This window comes from Lichenostomus cassidix, chromosome 7 (assembly GCF_008360975.1).
Source record: "Lichenostomus cassidix isolate B80296 chromosome 7, HeHo_3.0, whole genome shotgun sequence".
NCBI classification, from domain to species: domain Eukaryota; kingdom Metazoa; phylum Chordata; class Aves; order Passeriformes; family Meliphagidae; genus Lichenostomus; species Lichenostomus cassidix.
In genome coordinates, this window is record NC_139488.1 from 29,009,643 (window position 1) to 29,031,347 (window position 21,705).

Consider the following 21,705-nt stretch of genomic DNA (forward strand, 5'->3'; position numbering starts at 1 on the left):
TTGCACTTAATTAACACACACCTTTGCTGAGCTTTTTTGCTGGCTACAGCTGGACCACTGTTGCAGGACTCAGCAGTGGACTTGTTCTGCAGAATCCTTGGCTGTCATAAACAGTTGATACAACTAGTGGCATTACAAAGAGCCCGAGTGATCAATTTAATTCATGTTTGGATAGTCATTCAGTATAGATACCTTTATATGAAAGCTCAGCTGTGGACAGATGTAATGGAGACCATAAATTGCTTTTCTTTGGTTTCCTCTCCCTGGTTGCTTTACAATAAATGCAAAAAAATAGAATATATATATTTATATATATATATACTAGTTCCTCTCAGTATTAGCCTCTGACATTACTTCAGAGAATACTTAATGTTCTTTGTTCTTTACTAAACCACCAACAAAAGCAGTGGATCTGCCCCTCTTGTCTTTGCATCAGACATTACAATATATGAAAATTTTACTCCCTTACTCATATCCAGGCCCACCAGAAGCAAGCCAGCTTTCACAAGGAGACTTTCACAAGACAAGTCCTGCTACCTACATCCAGATTTCACCAGTAGAATCACACCTCCAGGAGTTTAAAGACAGAGAGAAAGAGTTTGAAAAAGCTGGACTTCGCGTTCTCAGGGTAAAGTGGATATTCATGGAAAAACTGAATCTCGGCTCATATATTTGTATTAACATGTTTAATGTAAGCTTAAAAAATTCAAATGAACTATTTCAATGCATTGCTTTTAAAAATGAAATCAAATCAGCCTTATCCTTGAAATAGATCCAATCTTTACTGAAGCATATTTTAAACATAATGCAAATAATCACTCAAAAAGCAATTAAATTCTGAGAAGTCTTTTTAATTGTACTGTATATTCCCCCTCTTACTTCATGCTTCAAATGCTCCTTTATACTACTCTAGAGTATATTCTTCAAATGCCCCTTTATACTACTCTAGAGTATATTCTCTAGAGAAATATGAGATTGGTAAGGTAAATTAAGTACAGTATTCCAAGACAATAATGCAGTGCCTGTTTTCTTTTTGTGAGCTTGACACCAGAAATGACCACCTAAATTTGTGTTTAAGCTGAGTAAAAGTGCATTACTGAACAAGAGGTGGACTCAATCTCTTAAGTGCTGGTAGTCAGTACATCAGGAAATATTCCCAGTGATTTGAATGGGAGGCATGGGATAGTGGTATGGTTCTTTTTCTTTGGATCAGTTGCACAGTTCAGATACTTTATCCACTATGTGGTCAATGCACATAAGCTAAAGCAAAGGTTCTTGCATAGAAGAATGTAGCCTGAACAAAAGCACTTATGGATTTCATGGACATTGGTCTCCATTTGCTTATACTATGCTGTTATTTATGTTACAGATTGAAAAGATACATAATCCACTTCTATCTGCTGCATTCCAACAAATGAAAAAAAAAGTAGATGGTAGCTTCAAAACAACCCACAAGTTGTACCAGGATGTTCCTGCTGAGTTCTGTAGCTCAGTTTGCCAAACTGGATTTCACAGGATGTATTCTCCACCAACAGGTAATAAATTGCTTTGGCATCTTTAATCAAAATGAACAGTGACTAACTACTAAACTTAGGTTAAAATTGGGGGAAAAAAAGGCATTCTTAAACAAGAACTGTTTCTTACTTGCATTTAAATTTGTATTGTATGAGCTTACTTTATTATATACAGTAAGGTTTTCCTTCCTGATACTGTAGAGCCAGCAAGGCTTTAGGAGGATAAGGCTGGATTCAAGCCTAGCCCAAACACCGGACAGAATTTTTAGTGTACACATAATTCTATGTCCAAGTTTTGTTTTCTTGCATCACTCTTTAAAGAAAATCAAGTGTCCTTATTTACCTGCTGTGAATATGGTGCTTTTAAAACCTTATTCAATATTCAAGGGAATCACAGAACACTAAGGCTGGAAGGTGCTTCTGAGGGTCATCCAGCCAAGCCCTCTGCTCAGACCAGGTGTGGTGAGAGATAGCAGATAATCTGATTGCTCAGGCTGCCATTCAGAGTAGAATACACTTGGAAGAAAGTTGTGAGCTCCATGAAATATTGTAGTAGACAAATACTTTCAGAAAGGGGAAGAATAAGCATTTAGTGCTTCATCCTGCAGTAGATGAAGGGTATGATATTTTGTGTCAGCTGCAGAACTCGGATTTCAAGCAATAAACTTCAAAAAGTGGAGATTTGCCTTTCTTTGTCTATGCAATGTACATAGACAAAGAAAGGCAAACACATTTCAGCACTTAAAAAGCAGTAAATAAAATGGACTAATTTCTTTGCACTTTTCCATGTAATGCTGTAACAACACTTTATGTGACCTTGTTCTTATAAATCTCAAAGCTTTTTCTTTGTAGTTTACATTATTGAGATCTTGCTGCCTTTGTTGTTTATCAGAGTCCCTCATACATGGTGACTGAAGTGTGAGTCATGTATTTATTTTATACAAATCCTTGAGACCTTGATATTTCAATCACTGGATTAACAGTTAAATCTGAACAGTTATCACTGGAGTAGCAGTTAACTGAAATGCCCATCAGCTATTACTGCTCATGGTTTCAAGTGGGAGGTCAGTGCAAGCATCAGTGCCACTCCATGCAAATTAACTTCCAAAAGGATGGCACACATTGAGTAGTAACATCACGCGTAATCCTGAATCAAGCAGCAGTCTCTTGGGACTACCACCTGAAAGAACCAACTATTAAACGCTTTGCCCTCTGAAAATTTTTCTTTCTCTTTCCAGAACAAAAATACGGAGCTGGCATCTACTTTACAAAGAACCTGAGGGACCTAACCAAGGGTAAAGCTACGTGGGAAACAGATTCTAAAATGTACGTGTTTGAGGCTGAGGTAGTAACAGGCTCATACACTACAGGCCAACCATATTATATTATGCCACCACCAGTGGAGAGGGATACCTTTACCTTATATGATAGTTTAGTAGATGATGTAGATCCTGATATCTTTGTAATTTTCAACGGTTTTGGGGCCCTTCCACAGTATTTGCTGACTTGTTCCCCAGTGGCTGGGAGGTATGTAGCTCCTGGAGGAAACCAGCAGCATCCTCAGAGGGAATTAAGCAGAACTGCAGCTATGATGAAGACCCTCTGAGAACAAAGTGTAGTGCTTAAATTTAAGAGGATGCTCTGCTAAGTAACATGCTATGGTCAAAGTGTTTCCTGAAAAGTACTGTGAAATATTAATGAACAAAAAAGTAAGTTAGTACCTTAAGGAGATTAGGACAAAATTACCTTTCAATAGAAGCAGAAGGGAAAGCATCCCAAAATACAGTTTAACATTTAACATTAATGTTTAACATACCTGGTCATTTACTTTATTCCTTAAAGTGATCTCACCTTTGCAATGTGCTTCATGTTTGTTTAGGCTGTCATTCTCCCACTACATTTTCTTAATCTGAGATATTGCATATATCAGGGGAACTCAAGAAATCTTGGTTGTGCCTTTTGATTCTTAAATTTTCTTTTGACTTAAAATAGGAGAACGTAGCAGATGAAAGCTGTTTTCTGCTTAGGAACATGCTGTTATATACACATAGTTATGACAAACATGAGGCAATACTTCATGATTTCTTACAGTGGTTAGTATTACAGTTATTAGTTACTTCAAGCATTGTATGTACATGTATTCAAAATAAAAATATGAATGTCAAGATCTGTTAACTTGTATTTTTCTATACAGTCTTAAGAATGTGATTTGTACTGTACATGAGCTTCAGATTTCTCAGCAACATTCAATTTCTTTGAAAGGCTACAAAATAGTAGAGAATGGGTTCAAGCTACAGCTTGAAATTAGTTTTCAATTAATCTACCTTTACCAACATCTTTTAAAGATTACATTGTCAGCTTTGTAGCCAGGTATCCCCACATTGCTTCTGCAGTGATCTGAAAGAAATACACAGAAAAGCCCAAGAACTCTTACAGTAATTGCAGCGTAAAAGGGGATTCAGTCCAGCACTTGGGTACATGGAAACTTCCCATAGTAAAACCTGCTAATGGGGAGCAGTCTGATCTCTAAAACATAGACAAAGTTAGCATTTAATAAGGCTTCTCAAAATAATCTGTTCATGAAGTCCCAGTATGCTTGTACTGCACCTGCAGCTCCTGAGTTTGTAGTAGTGCTAGGAACCACTCACAAGACCAAAAGAAATTAAGTTACAAAAGTTTAATTCTGAACTCTGAGGTTACAAGTGGAAAATTTTCTTAACCATTACGAAAGAAACTTAGATGAATATATTAATATTTTGTTGGTTTGTTGGTTTTTTTTTAAATTAAGATTAGGTATGCCTGCTGTTGCAAAGGGTAGGGTAGTTTTGTAGTGTGAGTCTCTAACACACAAATTTTGTCTTTAAGAAGTCCAAAGTTTGCTCTTAGAAATTATGCTGGAATTCTGAAAGCAGAATAAGTCTGTTCCTATTTTAACTATTCCTTTTAAGTAACAAATAATTTTCTATTTGTCCCCTTTTTCCTCTTGTTTCTTGATTCACACATTACTGCCATGAAAACACATAGTTGTAGATTTAAAATTTGTAAGCACTGAACAAGGATAAGTTCTTATTTCAGCATGTTTCAAGAGATACCATTTTTAAAGGGGTTTAATGGCAAGAATTTTTTTCTTTTTTTTCCTTTGAAAAAACTCAGTACAGAGTTTCTGAAGTACTGCAACAATTCCTAACCAGCATCGGTTTTCAGAACACCTAAAGGAATGTTACTTTTGGCACAATGTAACATCTTGCTCCTAATGGGAATAGGGAACAGTTTTCATAACTCAGTTTTAATACTGTAACACGGGTATTGGTAACTATGTGTTTCATTATTAACTGTTTTATTAACTTTGTAACTCCTCAACTCCATCTGAAAAGCTCCATGGTCAGTTTAGTAGAAAAAATAATTATAGAGAAAACTTTAACATCTTACACCTGTGACCAGTACAGGCTTTCTCCTCCCTCCACATACACCTGCAGTTAAGGGTTCAGTGTTACTGAATATTTATGTACCATTTTATTATAACATGATTTTTTCCTGATGTATAATTTCTATTTAAGTTCACTAGTGTTCTCCACACGTAGTGATATACTATACATTATATATATATATATAGTTTTTAAAAAATCTGGTAATGTAAGAGGTTGTACATAATTATTGTACCTGGTCCTCAAAGAATAATTTCATATACAGAAACTATAAAATAAATCCAGCACAAACTAGATGTACCAAGTAGTACATATTAAGATAATTACCACAGTAATTGAAAATTCCTGATCTTAGTCCTACCATAATCAGTTAACCAGAGGCTATTCCACAGCCTCTGGGATTTCTCTGTTGTCCACAATAAGGGTATGAATAATTCCTTCCTTTCGTTTCCCACTACTGACAGCCTTAATGCAACAGCCGTGATCAGCAACAGTGAAGTGAGTTTCAGTCCCATCTTCCACAAATTCACCCTGGGAGTAAGGAGACAGGAATAAAAACAGACACATGATATTTTAATAAATGAAAAGCTTAAGTGCATCAATGTCAAGATCACTTGACGTTCCCACAGTTACAGCAGCTTTAGGTACCTGTGACAAATACTGCCTGAAAGCTGAACAAAGCTGCTGAATCTCAGGCAGGACTTTGTCAAGGTGCCCAGGTAAAGATTTGTGGTTATCAGGTGAGGATGAAAATTTCATACAATCAAAAATGGTAAAGTTGAAGTTTGTGAATCAGTATTACTGATTCATGTCAGTAAACAAAAATCAAAAAAAGAGAAATGATTTGGTTTGTTCCAATGAGGCTTGAAGCCCTAAGCATTAGAAACATCTCTGGATAGGAAAAAAGCACGAATCGTAACAGATTGTATGTGTTCAACTGCCACTCAACACTAACACGAGCAGGTTTGGATGAAGTGGTTCTACACACTGCATCAAACTCAAATTCTTCCCACTCCTCTGAAAGATTTCTCTCTAAGAACCCTGGACAACCAAACCAGATTTCTTCTGTTTGTCTAAAAAGGGTAAACAAAAGCATCATTTATCCTTTTAAATAAACAGACGTTTGGCAGTTTGGCATCTCAACTGAAATAGTGCCTGTTATAAAATACAGTGTAGGTCATTTGGAACAGACCAGGAGCATCCTGGCTGCCTCAGCCTCTTTGCTAAAGGGAGGTAACATGCCCCTTTGGGGCTTATTTTGCCAAGCTTTAGTCATGTATCCATAGCCTGGGAAGAGCCTCTGGAAGGGATTACATACCGCTGTTTCCATTTTTTGACCGTTGCACCATACATCCATAGTGTCCTTTTCTGTGAAGGAAAACAGAAAGAAGAAAGAACAAGGTATTTTTTCTTCCTACAAACAAGGATCTAGGAATTTTAAAAACCTACTGTTAAATTTTACGTTCAATTCCCAAAAGAAGTTCCTAAGTGGCTGTAGTACCTGAGCTACAGGATTTGTTCTCACATTGGAGACAGAGAAGGCTCTGTCATCAGCTTTTGCTTTGAAGATTCATTTTTACCCCTCCCTAGCCCTGGCTATTAACCCTGTTGTTCTGAATACTGCCAGAGAAACTCTGACAGTCTTAAACTGAAAAAATTAAAAGACAAAAAATTGAAGTAATTTCTGCTAATGATTTGAGTGCTGTTTATTCAATAAAGTTCTAACTCTTTTCCCAGGTTAATTGAATTCAAAAGCAGCATTATTTAATATCCATCAAACTGTTTGTATTCATAAGATTTCAAAAACACTAAGGACCACTTTAAATATCAGTCTTAGATTTTTTTGCATTTGAAACCAGATATTTTTTTACTTCTCTCAGCACATCTTCCCTAAATTCCTTTGCTCTAGAATTCCATTTACTAACACTGTCATTTGCACAACATCAGCAGAGAGCTGAACCCTGCTTGCCTTTTCAGTAAGCATAGGGAGATTAAAATTCTGTGAAGAGACTTATCTGTTTCTGGCACTAAAACTGTCTTTCTTCACTGCTCTCCTTCATCTTAGGGCAGTTCATTCTTTCCTGAGGTTTAAGAAGAAATCATAGTCTGAGGTCTCTTGTCTGCAGCTCTAACCATACAACAATGCCCAAGTGGAAGTTTTCCCACTAGATGCCATGGACAAATTCCTCAAGGGATCCCTCCCTCCCACCTGCTCGTAATCTAACTGGGAAAGGGGGGGCAAAAGAGAAGTAATGTATTGTCTTGCTATGAAGAAAGTGAAAGAACATCATTGGAAGGTTTTAGTTTAAATCTGTAGATAAGAAGTGATTCAGAAAAAAAGTTGCTCATCAATCCATCAAAAACGTGGAATAACATTGTTGTACTTCAGATAAAGACTTCTTGACCTGGGCTGATGATTTTTGGAAGGAAAGCCTGGTGGCCTGCTGAACAATCTTAGACACATGTGAGGTTTGATGACAACACAGGTAAAACTTCTGTAACAGGCTTCACCTGGAGAACTGCCCTGCTAGGGCAGCTCTGTGGATGCAGCAGCAGTAATGCCTCCCATTATTTTTTCTTTTTGGTTTTTGGGGTTTTTTTTCCAAATCTAGACCATGCTGCTGTAGGCTCACATATGTATAACAAGACCATTATTTTTCAGTCTGTTTTTGGCATCTCATTCCAAACTTCCAAATTGCCCAGGATTTTATACTGCATCAGTGCTACCCGCTGAACTGTGCTTTCTCTTAATTACCAGTTTTTAAATGCACACAGATTTACTCAAGGGCAGAAACATGTAGCCACTCAAAGTTTACTTACCTAAAACAATTCTGTAGTCTGTACCTCCCAAGTTCAATATCCAAGTATTGGTTGTTTTTAACCTGTTCTCCATATACTGCTTGAGGCTCTTTCCATTGATCTCCAAAGTATATTCATATGCAAAACCACTGACTGCATCAATGTTAATAGCAGCTTTAGTTTTAGTAGCTCCAACAGTGAATGTTTCTTTACCCACTAATTTAAACATCCATTCTCTTCTTATTTCTTCCTGTAGAAAAAAAACCAAAGACAGTAGGTATTAATTGAAAAAAACTGAGTGCATGCTTTAATATTAAAAATTTGAACTGGAACTCAGGAGACAGCTCAGTACTGAACTATTGTTTGGGAATGAATGCATACACGGTGGTTTGTATGCAGAGTGCCTCTGCCCAAGGACAGCAAAGCACTTCATGAATACTCACACCTTAACTGGAACTGAAAAAAAGAATAATGCAGTTTATTAAATTAGGTAATTAACTGAATGTACCTCACTTGCATTTATTAGTCTTTTATTTGTTGTGATGTGTGTTGCATGGCAGTGCACATATATAATCTGTATCACAGTGAATTTTGAGCACATAGCAATTTCACCTTTCCATCAACATAGACAACACGCTTTCCTGAAGTGGTCCCGTGTTCAAATTCAATCTTATGAACACCATCACTTAAAGCTACTTCCCAAACAGCCACCAAATCTGTCATCTTCTCTAAGTGGCTGTACCGAGACCTAAGGAGAAACCAACAAAGTAAATTAATTGTCGTTGAAAGTTCAATTCCTGATGTCTGCAGTTCAAAGCTTCACTGCTTCTGGGCAGGTCTCTTTTTGCAAATAAAAAATGAGACTTGAATGAGTAAGCTTATAGAACTGCTTATATTTTCACGCTTTTCAAACATTCAAATATGACAAAACATCACAAAATATAAACAGACAGTTAAACAGACTCACTTTGACAAACAGTACAAAGACACAGCTACCTCTAAAACTCCCATTTCAGGTGACAATAGGTTACAAAATTATATTTAGTTTTAAGATGCTCCTGGACAGTTCCACTATTTCTTGGTAGGCATTAAAATAAATTATTTGATTGGTCTCAAATAAAGTGTTTCAACCTTTTAGACTTAAAAAAATGGTATGACCAGTTTAGCTATTTGCTGTGTTAACAGATTTGTCTGTAATCTCATAAACACTTCCTATATCATTCAGATATGCAACTCTGCACACACAAACACTCATGGGAAAAGGGATCTGGCAAGATATCCTTTTATTGAAATAATTCTCAAACTTTAGATAAGTCATAAGTGATCACTGGAACTGTGGATATCTTTCCAAATCTTCTCATATCACAGTTCTGATTTTTTACCTTACTTCATCTTCACAGACAGTAATCTCCTCACCGGATGCCATAGAAGCCACAAGAGCTTTTAATCCAATTAGCAGCAAGAAAAAATAGAAAAGCAGAATAGTAGCAGAGAAGCACTGAGGTCTAAAGTTTCATCATTTTCTCCAGTTAAGATAAAGGACAGTTTTAAAAGCATCATTAATGAGCATGCAGTGCTAGCTGTGGTATATATGATGAAATAAAACCACTGACAAATACAACCATCTTTCTTCTACGACAGAAAGGCAAATGTACTTTTGAAAATATTATATTTTACAAAATGAGTAAGTATATTTTATCTTAATTTTACTAGCTCCTCATAACTTTGTCAGTTACTGGATAGAAAAATAGGCTGCCTGATTTGTGAGACAAAGCTTAGAAATGAACAACTTGACCGAAGTAGGAACCCAATCCAGAGCTGCCCATCTCAGTCCCAGACCGTAATGAATTTGGGACTGGGAAATAGCACAAGCAGTAATTTCACCTCCTCACTTTTCTAAACCACTGCAGCAGCTTTCAGCAAGCATGTTACTAAATTCGCCCTGGCAATTCAGTCACAAAATCTATGTGAACCACAAATAACTAATTTCTTACTTAAGAGCTTTTTAGACTGTATTTTACAACCACTGATTTTTAATGTATCATTTTCACGAATTAATTTCATCATCCGCCTTGTCTGCACCTATCACTAAGCAAACAAATAACAACACGCGCTAATAGATGCGGAGGAGATTGTTTTGGCCGTTCCTGAAGTTTCTGGTTCGTGTGAAGGCAGCATAGCATCCCCGGGCACACGGTGGGAGTCAGGCAGGGAATAGTTCCCTCTGCTCCAAGGGGCAGGTGTGGGGCTCGGGACAGACCAGGAGGGATCAGCACAGGAGCAGGGATCAGCACAGGAGCAGGGATCAGCACAGGAGGAGGGATCAGCCCAGGAGCGGCCTCGGGCACAAAGATACCCCAAGAGATGTCCACAGACAACCCAGAGCCCTCATCACCCCGGGCAGGCCGCAATCCCGCGGCGTGGATTTTGAGCATCATTTAGGACCATGCTGAAAGGATTAGGAAGCATCCCAGAAGACACAGATTCCTTTTTTATTTTTTTCCTCTTTCAAATCATTGTAATGGAGTAATACGCTTTTATTTTAAATCAAACCCGACCCCAGACTCCAGGCCGATCCCAGCCGCGTCCCAAGGGAAAGGCGTGCTGCTCCGGGGAGAACGGGCTCGGTGCCTCCAGCCCCGCTGGCCCCAACCAGGGACACCCAGCAGTGCTGCACCAGCGCCTATATCCACCGACCAAGCCGGCAGCCCAAGGCCATGTGTACTCCTTTATACCGAAAGGCTCGTTCTGAAAACCAGGCTGGGATTACGGCTCCCATAGCATCCACCTAATCCCGGCAGCGCTCATTGCGGGGCGGCGAACCGGGAACCGCATGAGCTCCGGTGACGGCAAATCTCCCCCCACCGTTCCGGCCGGCAACGAGCTTTTTTCTATTTCCTCCTCTCTTTATTTTCCGTTCTCCCGAGCCCCGCGCCCCTCCGCAGCTCCCGCCGCGCCCTCGCTCCTACCTCCGCCCGCTCTCCTCCCCTCGCCGCAAGATGGCGGCGCCCCCTCAGCACCGCCCCGCGCCCCCCCGCCCGCCCGTTCCCGCCGCTCCGCTCCCGCCCGAGCGCCTCCGCGGCCTGCACGGCGGCACCGCTCCGGAGCTGCGGCCTCGCCATGGCTGAGGTACTCTGCCGGCCCCGGGTGTCGCTGCTGGGTGGTCGGAGCGGGCAAACCGCGATGGAACGGTCCGTGACCCCCCCGAGCCGCCGCCGCCTCCCTGAGGGCTCCGCTGGCGGTGGGGCTGCTGCGGCCCGGGTGTGCTGGAGGGACCCGAGGGCCGCTGGTGTGCACTTCCTAGAGAGGCGAATTTTACTCACTGCTCGTGTTTTGCCTTCTAATAGAGATGAGGGAAACTGATCATGCTGTGTGTTGTTAAGTGTGCTTTCCCCAGCGTGTGTTGCAGATCCTATTGCAGCTTCTCACAAGCTCTCCTGTAGTGGCCTCTTGGGGCTTTGGGGTTGGTTTGCTTTAATTTGGGGGAATTTGGTACCTTCTACTCCTTCTGTACGGTAGAGAGTATCTCCACATCACTCTGACGCGAAGAACTCAGGTTTCTGCCTCTTTTTCCCCTTCTCCCAACTGCAGCAGGAGAAGGCAGAGTGGGAACACCTAAACAAGATATTAATGCGTCATGGGTTGAAACCTGTGAGTCTTGCTGCCCTCCAAAGCAGCAGAGATACTTCAGGTAAGGAAAGTTAATTTTGCTCCTTTTTGCATATAGAAATAGTAAACCTAAGTTCACAACGCATCTCTAAAGCTGTCACTGCCAAACGGCAGCAGACAGGCAATCTTCTTGGGCTGTTAAAAGCCTTTCATTGTGACTTTGTTTATGTTTTGTATCTCCAGATATGATTGTCCTAGACTCTCAGTCTTCTCGAGGAATAAGGCTTGCAATAAAAACGCTGGTAGAAGACACTGAGCGACAGCAGAATGTGATGCAGGGACTTATGGAGGCAAATCGATGTCTTAGGTAAGACCTAGTGGGAGGAATTTACCTGTTAATGCAAAGTAAGAGTGTTACCACTCTTAATTAAGTGTGCATCTCTTGCCTGGCAGAGATCTTGTCTCACCAGAGGCCTAAGATGTTTTTCCTGAGGTTATTGTCCAATAAACAGCAATGTTGTCCCAGTTCCTTTTGAGTGCTTCCATTATTTCTTCTGCTGCTTCTTCTCCTACCAGCGTATTTCCCATACCTGCTGCCACAGGATATTATCAAATGTCACTACATAATGTGAGGTGTGTGCTTCCTGAACTGTCTTTAGTGAAATGAGTTTAATTTAAAATCAAGGATTTATTTCTTTTTTCAGAGATGTGGTACGGCTGGAGCAAGGTCGGGCATCTCGGCAAGAGCAGCGGGCTAATGATTTGGAAATTGTGGTGAAAAACATTAGGGCCAAAATTTGTCAGCTGGAAGATGAAACGATAGCTAAAGCATGCCAGCAACAGAACCAAGTTAAAGAACTTCAAAAAGATCAACAGGCTTCACGGGTAATTCTGATAGCACTGCCTGAGGATTCAAACTTTTCACTTATGAAAGGTCTAAAAATATTAACACTGATCAAAACAAACATGAGTCTTGGGTTATAGGGTTACTACACTGTTTATATATAAGTTTTTTCAAACTGTACAGAATTTTCTAGAGATAATTTAGAAAAATACCTGTATCCCTCTTCCATTGTCTCTACAGTATGGCTAAAACTGTAGTGCTCATCCTCCTTGGGACCAAATGTACCTGGGCTTGTAAAGTACAGTCAACTTGTGGGTCAGAACAATTCAATAATGCTCCCATTGCCTGTTCACAGGTAAAATACCAACAGCAGCAGGAAAAGCTACAAGAACAGGAAGAGATTATTGCCCACTTGCAGAAGGAGCTGAGCAGAGTTGGGAGGGAGGAGCGGCAGCGAGTCGCCACTCAAAACAAAATGTTTTGTCAGTTTTGCAAAAGAGCTCCCAAGTCTCTCCTGGATCAGAGGTAAGTGATTCTCTTATACTGCTGAACCACCTGTAAGATTAAATGAAGAAACAGAATTTAAAGTAGTGCTTCTTGATATCTATATGTGGGAGAAAAAAAAAATCTTGAGACCTTAAGAATACAAGATTAAATACAAATTCTTGTAAAAGTATATCAGAGTAGTGATACTTTTATTTTATGAAATTGCAAGGCAGATAAATCCACAACAGAAATTAAAAATCGCTACCCACTGCCCACACTAGATGTCAGCAAAGGGAAGGGAATGATTCACTTTGCTCTGTAACTGCAGCATCTGCTAGGATGATCTCATCCTGGGATTCTAACATTTAAAAATGTTAATTAAAACCAAACAAAACTCCCAACAAACACCATCCTCAGCCCCCCAAAAAAGAGCCCTTCCAGTTTTGGGAAGTGATCTTTGCAACTGTTGACTGCAGGCTTGCTGTGAGCTTCCAAGTACTTTAGGGTAAGTTCTGAAACTATTGCAAGGCTGTCTCTTGCTAGTAGGATTTCCATAGCTCTGCTACAATCAGACATTTGCCAATTCCTAGGCCTTAGGTAGCCATTGCTTCGTTGTGCTGATATCACCTGGCTTCCTAGGCCTGGCCAGCAGTGTTTAGCTGGGAAGCTTTTAAAAGGGATTGTGTGTGCTCAGCTTTTTCTTTGAGCAAGAGAGGAAGGATCACTGAATTAGGTTCCCTGTGCTCTCTCGTCTGTCTCTCCAAACCAGACAACCTCCGACTATGCCTCTCTGTTAATCTTGCTGGCTAATCATAGTCATGAGGTGAGGAGGCTGTTGGGCAGATTTAGCTTTTTTGTCCTCCAAAATATTTTGCTACTTCTAAACTAGTACAGATTTAATGTCTCTGCTTTCCTGTTTTGGCAAAGTGTGACCATGTTTGTTTGGTATGAGAGAAACCCCACTGTTTGGAGCAGCCAATTCCAAAGTGCAGTGCAGCTGTGTAAGATGCCCTGTTCTCTGGATTGGTCACAGTAGGAGTTTTTTGAGAATATCTGAAATTCAAAATTAACATTTTTCCTTTCTTCAGGTACCTTTGTCTAATTGATTATTATGAATCTCAAATTAGTCAGATTAAAAAGGAGCTGAGGTAGGTCTCATTGAATGCCTTATGGTTCTACAGTTCAAAATTTTCTTTGTCATTACTGTTCTTAAATCTTATAGTGATAAATATTCTGTGCTGCAGATATTACTAGCATGTAAGAAATAGCAATGGCTTATAATGGTCATGGAAATTTTGATTTTTCCAGAGAATAACTGGCAGTCAGGCAAAGCAGTTTCTCAGTCAGGAGACTAGGATAGTCAGGAAGTTTGGGGTGTTCAAATATTTAAGCTATAAGTCTTTTTTTTCTTTTCCTGCCTTTCCTGTTTTGCCATGGTTCCCAGGCAGAATTACTGCATTAGCTGTGCTCAGTTGATTGATCTCCCAAAACTAAATGTTTTCAGCTCTATCCCAGTGCCTACATGGCTGAAAGCAACAAACAGATACCTGAGACATTCCTGTAGCTTGAGATTGCTATCTTGAAAACTGAAATGGGATTTGCTTGTACTGGAGTTTCCCTTGTGGATAAGTGCACTTAATTAGCATATAAAACAGCTTCCCCAGAAATTAGAGCAGTGGATCTTTCTATTCTATTTACTTTGTAGTTTATGGAAACTTTATCATACATAACGGCTAACTAAACCAACTTAAATTTTTGAGCTAATTGAATTGCTGTAAGCTGAACCTATTTATTTTTCCCAATAGGCAATATAAAAAAGATGAAGATGAGGTGCAGAGAGAAGTGAAAAACAAGGAAGAGTTCTTAAATCTAGATGCTACTCCTAATTACAAAGCACTGCTCACGGTACGGAACTGCCAAGAATAAGTCAGTGCAGATCTCTCAATGGTAACCCTCCAAGAGCCACATAGAAACATAAACATGTTTGATTGCTGTCCCTTGTTCTTGTTACATCTTCTGAACTTGTAACCTCTCTGGCAGAGTTCCCTGTCCTTGTGCAAAGACTCAGCAAAATGTTGTGAGTCTGCTGGCGATTGCATAGACCTCCTCAGTCACAGTTCTGCACCTGGGGTCTAATGCACCAGGCTCTTGGTCTCAATCATCTCATTCCTCATCCGTGTTGTTTTGCTGTCCAGGCCATTGGGAACCCTTCTTATCATGTACATACTTTCAATTGTTGAAGCTTGTTCATTATGAAATGCGCGAAATGAAATAACCCAGTGTGTTGCAGTCTTTCCAGAAGCAGCTTATCGAAACAAAAGCCAAGAATGAACAGCTTTTACTTGAAAATGTAAATCTCAAGAAGGAATTGGAAATAAGGTGAGAAAGGATAAGTTGCATCCTTTGTAAGTCCAGTTCAGTAGACCTTGCCTTACAAAGCACCAGCAATTGTAAAAGTGAAGTGTGAAATCTGCGATCAAAGAAATAAGATATGGCAGCAGCAGCCACACTTCTCCTCCCTACACTGTTAATAACAGCTGCTAATGATTAATTTGCTCTTTATTGCTGTTGTCATGTGGAAATGTAGCAGGATTTAATTTCCAGAATGATGTTTTAGCACTGGCAAAGCTTTCTTACTTTTTCACTTGGATGAATTTTATGGATATGTTCCAATGCAAGACATATAACTTGGTGCTTTTTCTTTCTAACAGGCCAACTGCACAGGAATTAAAATTTTACAAGCATCAAGTGAGGAAACTACAGAAAGCTTTAAAGAAAACTATCCAGTAAGTATATTTTTCAGTAACTTTCATGAATCCTCTGGACTTCTGAAGGCAAAATTACTCTGCAACCCATAATGTAGAGAGCAGCTTATAAAGCATGTGCCTTATCAGCATTCTTTGGAGCCTGGTTATGGGCAGCAAGTGCTACTGGACCTCTAAAGCCCTGTGCATTTCTGAAATGTTGGCAGGGTCTCCAAGTGGGGGCACAGCAGTGTGTCTTTTTTTATTTCATTTTGTCTTTCTGGATTTGATTTTAGTGCTTTTTCAGGCAATATGTACAGGGCCATCTGTGGTATTTGCTGCTTCCATGAGCTGTAAAGGAAGCTACTGGTTTCATTACGCATTATGAATGTGAAAGTGTGAGTTGGCAAAATGTTGCAGCTACTGAAGTTATGCCCATATTATTCTTAGAAATTGACTTTTTTTTCTGAAACATTGCTAAGAAAATACATTGAAGGTATTAAAGATCCAGCATTAACAAAGTGTTCTTATCTGTAATTTCACTTAGTCACTTGTGCATGTGTATACTGAATGCTAAATTTCTTATAGCCTGAAAAAGAATCACTTAAACTTTAAATACACACATTGTATATATTTAAATGGTCTTTCCTCCCATGCAGTGGGTATGATTTAGGTGAAGAGTAGCAGGCTTTGTGTAATAAGCCAGGAAAGATGTTCCAGCACATAATAACTGAGCTTGGAATTTGAACCTTTTGAGTAAAATTCTGGATTTTAAGTCTTCAGCCACAGTACAGCTCTGGAAACCGACAAACTGGTGATGTCCCTTCTAAATCAGCATTCAGTCTGGCATAGCCTCAGCCTGGAGACTTGAGATAAATTAATTATATTTGCATTAGGTGTTGTGCTGTCAGTCTATGCTACTTGGGTCTGATAGAATTCTATTGGCCAGCATCATAATGTGGATATTTGACTTTGTAGGTGTGAGTATATGTGCTACACACCTAGTTCCTTCATCAGGCTGAAAGGTACCACCTCCTGCTAAGGCTGCTTGTGTGACCCACTGTGTGCATTTTGTGCAGATCTTCAGGGAGCAGGTCTGGAGAAAAAAAAGAAGACAAGAAAGACTCTGGGAGAGCTGTAGGAGTGGATCAGCTGCAGGCAACTTGCCAGCAATACTTGCAGGTACTCAAATTGTATCTGTCCTGCATGTTTCTAGCAGTGTTACAATGAAACATTGTACATGTTTTGTTTAGCTGTGTAAACTGGAGTGTGCTGGTTTGAGGCTAAGAATGCTTATCAAATCCTTTGTGCAAGATGAGTCATGTTCTGGATTTCACAGTTAATGTAGGCTGGTTCTTGTTTTATCTCAGTGTAAACTACTTCAAAACACAGCAAGGTAGCAGACACTAAGCTGCCAAATATAATTTAGCTGAAGTCTGTTCAGGACAGGGGATTTGTTCAAGATCTTGGGTGATAGTGACTTTTACTTTTCTTTGAATTAAAAAACTCAGATATAAGAAAACTTTGCAAAATGTAAATTGTGGAAATAACAATGCCTCGAGTGGATAAATGTTAAATATCTTTCAAAGGGAAGTATATATTTGCGTTACTTTTACATATCTTCTAGCTAGTATATGTTTAAATCTTTGAATCTATTGCATGTTGAATGCATGCGTAAAATTCACCAGTAGTAATATTGTAGCTTTTTATGATTTACTTTTTAGAAGATCATGACTGTGACAGAGAGGGATTTTATCACAAAACATCATATATATTTGAGCAATAACATTTGTTATTTGTTGTTGAAGGTTTTGTCCCGTATTGATTCTATTTTGCGAAGCCCAAGAGCTCCTCCATTAATATTCCGGCCCAGCAAAGGGCCAATGCAAACTAACATTGAAGAGAATGTACAGGGACGTGGATTTGAGCACCTTCCACTCACTATAGAAATGTGGGCAGATCAGCTCATGGCCCTAAAGGTAACAACACTCTGCTTCTTATGTTACTGTATATGAGAAACAGAAAAATGCCTGTTTCTGTAACAAAAACAACTTTAAGCAGTTTCTAAAATAAGTTGGCTCCCTTCCCTTCTTTTAAAAGGATTTGCATAGGTCCTTGAGAAAACTGTCTCTGGAATTGCTGCCTTGGAACACTGCAGATCAACAGGATAACAGAGACTCCATACGAGTTGAAGACCTCCAGTTGATAGCAGATGCAATTTTAGAAGAATTAGAAAATAAGGAAAAGGTAATTTTTACCAGGGGTTTATAATCACAAGTTACTGTGGAATTCTTTAATGCATTCTTCACACAGTGATGAGATTGGTGTGTTTGAAAGCCTTGCAGCATTTAAGAAATACCTGTTTGAAGACATTCAATAGTCAAAGACTGTTTTAACCTAATGGATAAATTCACCTTGGGGAAGACTGCTTTAATCAAAGGTACTTGACCAGCAATGAATTTGCATGGCCCTGTAGTCTCGGGAATTATCCTGTTCTGCCTCTCAGGGCTGAGAACAGGGAAATGTACTTCTCAGCCACAGAGAAGAAATACTCTTTCAAAAGAGTATTTTGATTTCAGTGGACATTTGTGACTGAAAAAGGTTGAAAGTATGTCTTCATATTTAAGAATGTTTGAAAGGCTGAAATCTAATAAGGGAAGTTACACCCATTTTTCTTCAGACTGGTTTTAAGGATGTTTCACAGCTAAAAGCACCTTTGCCTTTTTAAGTAGTACCATTGATGAGTTCTTCCTGCTTGCTCCAGAACAGCCAGACAGCATCCTTGACAACCCTGTCTGCCATAGTATCTCACTTCCAGAAGTTGTTTGATGTGAATTCTCTGAGTGGTGTTTATCCACGGATGAACGAGATTTACATAAAGCTGGGGGAAATGACCAACGCCATGAGGAATCTCCATGAGCTCCTGGAACTAGGTAAAGACTTACCACCTGCTGTCTGTTCATACCATTCCAAATGAAGAAAAGTGAAAAGCTGACCTCTTTATAGAAAATAATGTTGGACCTCTTTATAGAAAATAATGTTGAGCTATTGAGAGAGGAACTAACAAGGTGTTTTCTTCACCAGGAAGATAAAAATACGTGCCTGTTAATTTACAGTTCAAATAGCAAATCCCCATTATTTGTAAGCCTTTAGAAGTTGCTGAGAAATAACAAGGAGGCAGAAGAAGAGAATAACCGAGGAAATAGAATTTTTATTTTTGCACAGAGCTTTGTTTTCTGTGAGCTGGCTTCATAATTGTCTTTCATTCTTTACTTGAAAGATAACAAGTTTAAGGAAGAAAATAACTCAGCCTCTGCCGTAGATTTCTACTGAGTAATTCATTCAAGTGTGATTGTGTTCAGTACTCAGAAAGTTCCATTTTATGCTGCTAAACATTAAAACCAAAAGAAGTTAATAAACTGTCAGTACTCAGAGGTATAGTTGGTTATTCCCCTTCTGGTGTGTACTTCTTGAGAACAGGAGCTGCTGCTGCTCCTGGGTTAAGAGGCTGGGCTGGGCTGTAGGATGTCCAGCCCCAGAGCAAGGCTGCTGGGCTGCTGAGCCTCATTCAAGGAGGGAAGCAATGTTCCTGCCTGCAGCCAGCATGGGATAATTACCCTGTAATAGCTGCAGCTCAGAGGATGCCTTGTCCAAGCCTAGTTCTGACTTTGGGGGAGAAAAGGACAAGGAGCCTGCTACTTTCAGTCACAGCACTCCAGACAGGAAATTCAAATATCAATTTGAATTCAATACCAAAATTGGTTAAAAAGAAGTCAATACCAAAACAAGTTCTGGGTGTTAACTAATTATCTGTTAAGCAGGTTCCTTATTGGCCCAGTCCCTACAGTGCATCTGCTGTGTCACAAGGTCCTAATGAATAACCTCTTCCCTATATATATAATTTCAGTTGGCTGATTTCCATTGACATTGTAGGGTACACTTTATTACCCTCTCTGCTGTGAACACTCACACTCTGCCAAAATTATTTTAGCCAGTAAAGGATTAGTGAGAGATTCCCCATTCCTAGCTAACATTTGTTTATATCTGACCATGGGCACTCTGTTTTCTGTGAATGATGAAATGTGTATGCCTAGATCTATGAAAACCAAATAAAATCTGTGCACCTACAAGAATTTGCTTGTGTCTAAAATACGTCCCTGTTATTACTGTTACAAGAATTATGAGGTGTTTGTTTTTCCACAGACAGTTCAGCTCCACCCACTGTGGTAGTGGATACTGTTGGGAAACTGTGTGACATCATTAATAAGAACGTGACTGAGCAGGTACAGCAGCTTCTGGGGACCCAAGACATCCACAGGTATGTGGGGCTGTTCCATTGCTGACCCTTCTTCAAACATCAACTGTAGTAATTGAGAACTGGCAAAAACTGATGCTGAAAGAAACTTTCATCATTTGTTACAAAGTCAGTGAGCTGTGACAGTACAGGTGTTAGTTGCTACTGTCCTGCTTGAAACAAATCTTGAATCCTTTCAAAAGGACAAAGCTGACAGGGGGAAGAATTGAGGCCAGAAGGTTCCAAAACACGCTCTGGTTTGCATGGATAATATGATCAAACAAGCCTTAATGGGATACATGTTTCATCAGGAGACAAATCCTGCACGTGGGTGGGGAGGAGAAAATGATGCAAGTTTCAGCTGTAGTATTGAAGTGCTCTAGTTGTCAAGGCAGAGTTTGCCTCAAGCTGCCTACAAAAACTTCAGGAACTGGACAAATCCTGTTATACCTTCAACAGATGACAGCCACATCTAGGTGGTAGCAGACTCTACTTGCATTCAGCATATGCTCCATAGACAGACTAAAAAGGGAGCAGGCAGCAAGTCTGACACATGCTGAGTTAACAATACTCACTCCCTCAGCCTTTCTGCACTCATTTCTCAGTTTTAACTGGAGAACAGCTGCTTCTAAAGCATTTCTTGCTCCACCTGCAAGGCAGTTATACCAACCACCCCCAGGCAGTATATTTAGCATACACAGACAAAGGTTCTAGGCCCCAAACTACCTGGTGCCATGTGAGGGGGAAAGGAAGGATGTATATATGGCATTGGCAGTGAAATCAGAGATTCTCATGACAGCTCCCTTGGTGGCTGCAGGTTTCAGAACTGGCTAAGAACTACTAAGTATCAGTGTTTTCACAAAGTCATGACACAGAACAACAAAACAGCCAAGGGGATGAACTTGCTGTGTCCTTGCACCTCTTACCCTGACAGTCTCACTTTCCATTCCAGTATCATCAATAAACTTGAAGAACATGAGTGCTTCTTTCCACCCTTTCAAGCTCTCATTCAAGATTTGTTGTGTCTTCTAGGTGAGTAATATTTGCAACAGTTGTAATTATCTTCATGCCAACACTTCCTCATAGAACTCTAAACAGTTAACAAGTGTTTTGTTTACTCCTGCTGTGCTAAAACATGAGGAGGATGTGAGGGAAGATGCTGCCTTTTGCCTTACTCTCCTCTTCTTTCCACCTTTCCTCAGGAAGTGACCAAAATATTTTATTTTCATTGAACATGGGGTTGCATTTACTTAATCATATTACTCATAAGCCAAATTATTTTTTTTTTCTGAAAGCATTATAAAGTCTGAAGAGTTTATTTCATTCACTGGCTGTTTAAGTTAGAATTTTGTTTGAACTCAAAGGTATTCTGGGTACATAAGCCTCACTCTTTGCTCTCTGTTTTGTTGTAGAGATCAGTAACGTGGATGATATTTTACCTGCAGTGCAAAACCTGAAATGGGAAGCTGGTTAAGGGTGACTCTGCTCTACTGAGAAAGATTTTTCTTACCTGTGAACGTACCTGTTGGTGCACATGACATCGCAGCTACCTCCAACCACTGTTATCCTGAGCAACACTTCCAGATTTTTTAACGTAAATAAATGTTGCTGTATTTTTAAAATTTTTTCTTAGTTCTTGATCAATTTAACTGCCATCAACTGGTCTACTCAATCCCAGAGAGAGAACCAATATACTCTGTATCAGTCCAGGAACCTAAACCCAGCACAACACCAGGCAAACTCTAATCACTGAGCATTTTGAATGTTGCTGACACAGTAAGTATGAGGTAAAGATGCCCTAACTGCCATAGCCACTACACCTTCAGCATTTGCCTATCTTGGTTTTCTGGAGAGCCTGTTCAGATTTCCTGATCAGTTTGGGATGAGAGCACATTGTTACTCAGTGAGTATTCTCTCTGATTATGGACTGAGGCAGACTGGATTAGTGTAATCTAGGCCAAAAATACTTGAAATTTGCTTCGGGTGATGG

General features: G+C 39.7%; 3 protein-coding genes across 10 annotated transcripts in view; 2 read left to right on the forward strand and 1 right to left on the reverse strand.

Moving 5' to 3' along the window:
- The window catches only part of PARP9 (poly(ADP-ribose) polymerase family member 9), a 9,626-nt gene extending 5,947 nt beyond the window's left edge, over window positions 1–3,679 (forward strand). For all 3 annotated transcript variants that reach the window (XM_085067014.1, XM_085067016.1, XM_085067015.1), the window contains 3 exons: window positions 480–628; window positions 1,370–1,535; window positions 2,753–3,679. In XM_085067014.1, coding sequence (XP_084923140.1) covers window positions 480–628; window positions 1,370–1,535; window positions 2,753–3,120 — 683 coding nt within the window. In that variant the 3' untranslated portion in view covers window positions 3,121–3,679. The remainder of the gene's footprint in view (window positions 1–479; window positions 629–1,369; window positions 1,536–2,752) is intronic.
- Window positions 831–10,750, reverse strand: FAIM (Fas apoptotic inhibitory molecule). 4 transcript variants are annotated; one of them, XM_085067026.1, is made up of 6 exons: window positions 9,121–10,699; window positions 8,351–8,486; window positions 7,760–7,988; window positions 6,258–6,307; window positions 5,301–5,470; window positions 831–3,911 (listed from the first exon to the last, which is right to left on the reverse strand). In XM_085067026.1, the coding sequence occupies exons 1-5, from the start codon at window positions 9,162–9,164 to the stop codon at window positions 5,321–5,323; spliced, it is 609 nt and encodes a 202-aa protein (XP_084923152.1). In that variant the 5' UTR covers window positions 9,165–10,699; the 3' UTR covers window positions 831–3,911; window positions 5,301–5,320. The 4 variants fall into 4 exon arrangements, with proteins under 4 accessions (XP_084923152.1, XP_084923151.1, XP_084923153.1 ...); XM_085067025.1 differs by lacking the exon at window positions 831–3,911 and adding an exon at window positions 10,708–10,750 and having other exon boundaries at window positions 4,177–5,470; window positions 9,121–9,178; XM_085067027.1 differs by lacking the exons at window positions 831–3,911; window positions 9,121–10,699 and adding an exon at window positions 10,708–10,742 and having other exon boundaries at window positions 4,177–5,470.
- CEP70 (centrosomal protein 70) lies at window positions 10,718–21,337 on the forward strand. Of its 3 annotated transcripts, none has more exons than XM_085067021.1 (16): window positions 10,718–10,867; window positions 11,330–11,429; window positions 11,591–11,714; window positions 12,052–12,232; window positions 12,547–12,716; window positions 13,766–13,825; window positions 14,483–14,582; window positions 14,968–15,056; window positions 15,389–15,463; window positions 16,501–16,603; window positions 17,230–17,400; window positions 17,522–17,668; window positions 18,186–18,354; window positions 19,625–19,739; window positions 20,668–20,747; window positions 21,128–21,337. In XM_085067021.1, exons 1-16 carry the CDS (start codon window positions 10,859–10,861, stop codon window positions 21,187–21,189), a joined length of 1,755 nt encoding a protein of 584 aa, XP_084923147.1. In that variant the 5' UTR covers window positions 10,718–10,858; the 3' UTR covers window positions 21,190–21,337. The 3 variants fall into 3 exon arrangements, with proteins under 3 accessions (XP_084923147.1, XP_084923150.1, XP_084923149.1); XM_085067023.1 differs by lacking the exon at window positions 10,718–10,867 and adding an exon at window positions 10,966–11,120; XM_085067024.1 differs by lacking the exon at window positions 13,766–13,825.
- The last annotated feature ends 368 nt before the right edge of the window (window positions 21,338–21,705 follow it).